Genomic DNA, 5,015 nt, shown 5'->3' with positions numbered 1-5,015 from the left:
AACCTTCTGGAGGTCAAAGTGTAAACTGTGTTCCTGGTCCCTCATCCCCCAAACGACCACCGATGAGGGACTGCTTCTGATCCTCCTTCGGTGGTCTGACCGACACCTGCTCCCCGAGTCCTGAATCCTAGTCTGTTTCCTTATCTTAGTCCTGCATTTTAGTTCTGTGTCTTCAGTCTTAGTGTTTACTCCTGGTCGGTGTACTTCTGTGTTTGTTATTTTGGCCCTGTCTGCTGTGTTCTGTTTGATCCTAGTTCAGTCTGTTTTCCCTGTTAAGTGTGTAGTCTATCTGTATGATTAGTTAGTAGTTATTAGTCTGTTCTGTGTTTCTTCTCTTGTGTTAGTTGCCTGTGCCTTGTGTCTGCTTGTGTGGCTGGAGGCAAAGTTCTCAATTAAAAGATATGTATAAAATATATATTAAAAATCTGACATGCCACCTAGGGAGTACTCAGAACCCTAGGACTCAAACACACAGGTTCTTTAAAATCAGTGTTAGAAACCACACCAAACTAAAATAAATTTAAACAACTTTAATACAACTTGATATAAAAACTACAACATATAAATTATAAAGGCCTATCTAGTCTTTGTTGCGTCATCGTAGCTCGTTGAATGTTTTGTCCTGCCTCTGTGTTTTCCCGCGTGCTTTGGATTACTCTGCCTGTTCGGATTTTCCCCCTTTGTTTGGACATGTAAGCCAGTTTCTTTGTTAATAAATCCCCTGAAGTGCATTCTCACTTGTGTCTACATTTAGGTCCAAACCTCCACCTCACCTGCAACTTGACAATATTAACCCTACACAGAGTGATATGAATCTTCTAACTCTTGGCAAGAAAGTGTTGAACTATTGCTTTAAAGGAGAGTTGATCAATACTAATACTGGTATTGATCCTGATATTAAACAATGACCTTTCTTTCAGTCAGAACTCAACTATGTATTATATGTCCACAGTTTTGTCATACGGTATTTTCACAGCACACACTTACTTACTTTCTGATGTACACTTGCATACTTAAAAAGTGATATACACATATGGTTACTGTTGTTAATGTCAGTCTGTCTTCATTACTCAAAGAAGAAGTTGTAATGTAGCACTAATGGCAACAGATCCATAACAAAGAAAATAAAGACTCAGGTTTAAACTAAAGTCTAACTAACACCTCAGTTACTCAGCTGTGTTTCTCTCCTTTACAACTCACCCAAGCTGAAGATTCCCTCCCAGCCTGCAATGTAGCGCCCCCAGAAGGGCAGTATACTGCGGCTCCACTTGGGGGTCAGCGCCACAGCCATGCTGTTGAAGAACATCTGGGCGATGGCGTTGATGAAGTCTTGCGTACCTGCAGGGATTTTCTTTTCCAGACACCCAAGCCTTGTCTCAAACAGTATGGAGGCGATCCCTGAGTGGCAAAGATTAAGATGTAGGAAAAGAAAAAGAAACGATCAAGTAGGTGTCCGTAAAATAGTTGTCTCTTAGTTTTATTAATATTTAAGTCATCAGTATCAGAATAGAAATACTTTAATTTAATTTAATTTTACACTTCATTTTAATCAGTGCCTAGGATTTAAATAAACATGCCCAATGCACTTGATTCAGCCCTCAGCACTACCTGAGAGTGCAGTTTGAACTATGTTTCAGGGTTTCTACATACCCTCCAGTGAGAACCGATAGAGCTCATTGGCCACATCTGTCACCGATTCTCCTGTGGGGCTGCACTGACGCAGGTAGTGGATCCTCTTCATGAAGTCTGTAACCACATCATTGACAGTGCCACCATACCGTGCAGAGTCCTTCGGATGCAGCATGCGCTTGTTCAGCACCACTCTCAGGTTGTACCACTTCTCCCCCTCTCTGGGAAGAGAAATAGAGTCGCGAAAAGAAAGCTGATAAATGTTTTTTCTTGTGCTTTAGGTTTCCAAACATGTGACATTTGCCCAAGCGTTCGTTATGTGAATGCCAAAATTCAGCATTTGTGACGATCAAAATGTGGACAGCAGATTTAAGTTGTATCCAGTGTTGTTGTATCTGCATTGTGGCAGACAGATCATTCAGTACATTGCCTACTGGTATGTGCAGACACTGGCAGAAAGAATGTACAGGTGCCACCAAACACAAACAGCAGAACAGAAGACTAGACTAGAATAGGGGGCAGCTAGTGTTACTTTTGTCAGACGAAACCAAACGAAATATGTTCGTCAAGAACCTTTATGGAGTCTTTCCTGACTAAAACGAGTCGGGGACAATGTCCTCAAACACTGACTGTGACTATATTAACATTGTTGATGGCTAAAATGTAATTCATAAAATAAAAATGTTAATAAAATCTCTCCTTCTTTTTGTCAGTATGACGAAGAGACTAAATATTACAGGCCATATTTTCTCTTTGAAAACGTTACTGTACTGTGGAGGATGCGAATTCGACAGTACAGAAAGAGTGTCTAATTATATCGGACTGCAAGCAATGTGGTTACAAGATTTTTTGAAAAAACACTACGAACTTGAAGCAGCATATCAAGGCTGACCACCTGGGAACTGAGGTACGATAACGTCTCCTTTGCAGTAAAAATGAGAACAAAGCTAACATTCAAATTTTACAAAACATTTTATCTATATGTGAGATGCTAATCAAAATTACACTACTGAGTTAGAAAAGACTAAAATGATGGTTAATGACTAAAACTAAAATACTTTTGATTTTCTTTTTGACTAAAATCAGACTAAAATAACCAGACATTAAGTCAACCTAAACTTGATTTAAAAAAATGGTATCCTGTGGACTAAATATGACAAAAACTAGGACTGAGACAAAATTTTAAAAAGGCTGATAAAATGAACACGAGGGGCAGCACAGAGGCCCCTGGTCGTGTGGCGTTAACATGATCTCCCCGTGTCTGCATGGGTTCTCTCCAGGTGCTCCAGCTTCCTCCCACCTCCAAAGACATGCAGGTAGGTCAACTGGTGACTTTAAATTGCTCTTTGGTGTGATTCTGAGTGTTTATGGCTGTCTCAGCCCTGTGATGAACTTACGACCTGTCCAGGCTGTATGCCCGCCTCTCGCCCAATATCAGCTGTGATTGGCTCACAGCAGTTATGAGGAATAATGCTAATTCCTCAAGATCATATTTTGCTTTCTTGCCAAGAGTTACATAAGATTAGTTGAGCTCACTGAGACAGGGGGAAAGAGCTACTCCGGCTCTGTCCAAATTCCAAAATCCACCTACCAGCACCTCTAAAGCCCACTAATTAACACGTTATATCTCGTCGTTTAAACCGTACAAGAACAAAAGTAAAAAGACAAACTGGCAATTTTCCAGGGACTATTTGTTTGCTCTGTCCATTAACTTCCGGGGGCTCAGCTGGTTGTCTGGCAAATGGTCGAGGCCAAGACTTAATCCAGCAAACAACTGCCATTATACACTTTTGTTAACTTGATAAACAATCTTAAAACAGGCAACCCTAAGGTTTTTTGTTTTTTCTCTCTTTATTTAAAAGGGACAGCGCACATTAATAAACATAAGGACAGTGCCCAAATGTAAATGAGCCAGATTTAGCCATACAGACTAATTTTCATCTGAAGTCCCTGGCAAGTTGATGTTATTAGAACATTAAAACATGGATAGAAGCCCTTCAGCTGAGACTAATCTTTAATGCTAGCAGATCACAATCAACCCATCCCACTCACATGGCATAACTTTGCCCTGTAAAGCTCTTGTGAAAGTATTACAAGTTTTGACATGGGACAGTGGTCACAGGGAAATGGGAATGGAGCATTGCTGTGTGCACACTACACAGTATTTGGCAGTCTTACTCTGTGAAAGGCCCGTAGCCGAGTCCTCTCATATCTCTATAATCTGTCCACAGGGACATGTCTCCTCGGCTGGGGAACTTCTCATCACTCCTCATGACTTCCTCCAGCAGCTTTGGAGTGTTCACAGACACTGACTTTAGCCCGTCTCTGTATATGGGCCCGTAACGCTGCTTCTCATAGATCTGAAGATAGGCAAAGTGACAGCGAGATAGGTGAGTTAACAGAGTAACCTGTGTGTAAGCAATGTCATAAAGAATGAGGTAAGAAGAAGAACTATAACAACTCGAACTGCTGCTCCGTAACGGCCATTAACATGTTCAAATCAACAAATTTGAATGTCCATCCCTCCTTAAAATGTACTGCGTTGTATGATTTAAAAACAATGAGCAAGTGAGAGCGGGACGGGAAAAGTGATCCTACAGAGAGGGCAAATAATCCTCTCAGTGAGAGTCAGCTGAGACTAGCTGTTGTTATCACGAGGGTTACTATGGGAACAAAGGTAATGTAATCAAACTGACATTTTCTTTTACGCATTGTCACTGTGTCAAATGCAGTCAGTCATAACACAACATTGTCAGCAGGTCATATAGAGAGCATGCAACATGTAAATCTGTGTCATCCAGGGGCCGTGCAGAGCAGAGCACCGCAGCCTGGCGTACCTGTAGCTCATGCATACGCTTGTAGAAACCCTGAAACACAATTCTGTACATCAGCTCCAAGAAGCTGACATGCGGGAGTTCCTCCACTGTCCGAGGCTTGCCCTGGAAGGCAGAGAGGGTCCGTGGGGCAGAGGAGGAGCTTCCCACCCCCGTAGAGCAGACCCGGGCCACGGCGGTGGGGCACTGCAGCAGCCAGCTGCTATTCTTCCACATCACACTTCGGGACAGCCGTGCAGCCATGATGACGGCAGAACAGCAAATACACCAGGATCCTGTTACATCTACTAGACTAGCCGAGCAGGGAGGAGGCACGGCTCGCAGAACGTTTAACCCTTTCAGCACGGCTCTCTAGACTCAACCAGGACCAAGGGTCATAAAGGGTCATTCCACTCACTCATCTGTGGTGCATAACTAAGCCATTTTCAGTGTACTAGTTAATGTTCCTGATAAAAAACAAAGTTGTAGATGTAGAGATTGATCGTATACATATTTGCTCTATATCAGAGAATATCACCTCAAATATAAAAGCTAAAACAAGAGATTCAACTA

At 42.1% G+C, this 5,015-nt stretch overlaps 1 protein-coding gene across 1 annotated transcript in view; it reads right to left on the bottom strand.

Moving 5' to 3' along the window:
* Positions 1–4,719, bottom strand: part of LOC123973519 (sterol 26-hydroxylase, mitochondrial) — a 14,472-nt gene extending 9,753 nt beyond the window's left edge. Inside the window, exons 1-4 of the mRNA XM_046053619.1 lie at positions 4,467–4,719; positions 3,808–3,989; positions 1,651–1,850; positions 1,201–1,398 (exon numbers count right to left, since the gene is read on the bottom strand). Of these exons, the coding sequence (XP_045909575.1) occupies positions 1,201–1,398; positions 1,651–1,850; positions 3,808–3,989; positions 4,467–4,706 (820 nt within the window). The 5' untranslated portion in view covers positions 4,707–4,719. The remainder of the gene's footprint in view (positions 1–1,200; positions 1,399–1,650; positions 1,851–3,807; positions 3,990–4,466) is intronic.
* Positions 4,720–5,015: the final 296 nt, after the last annotated feature.

This window comes from Micropterus dolomieu, linkage group LG07 (assembly GCF_021292245.1).
Source record: "Micropterus dolomieu isolate WLL.071019.BEF.003 ecotype Adirondacks linkage group LG07, ASM2129224v1, whole genome shotgun sequence".
Taxonomy (NCBI): Eukaryota; Metazoa; Chordata; class Actinopteri; order Centrarchiformes; family Centrarchidae; genus Micropterus; species Micropterus dolomieu.
This window is presented reverse-complemented; position numbering and strand designations above follow the sequence as displayed.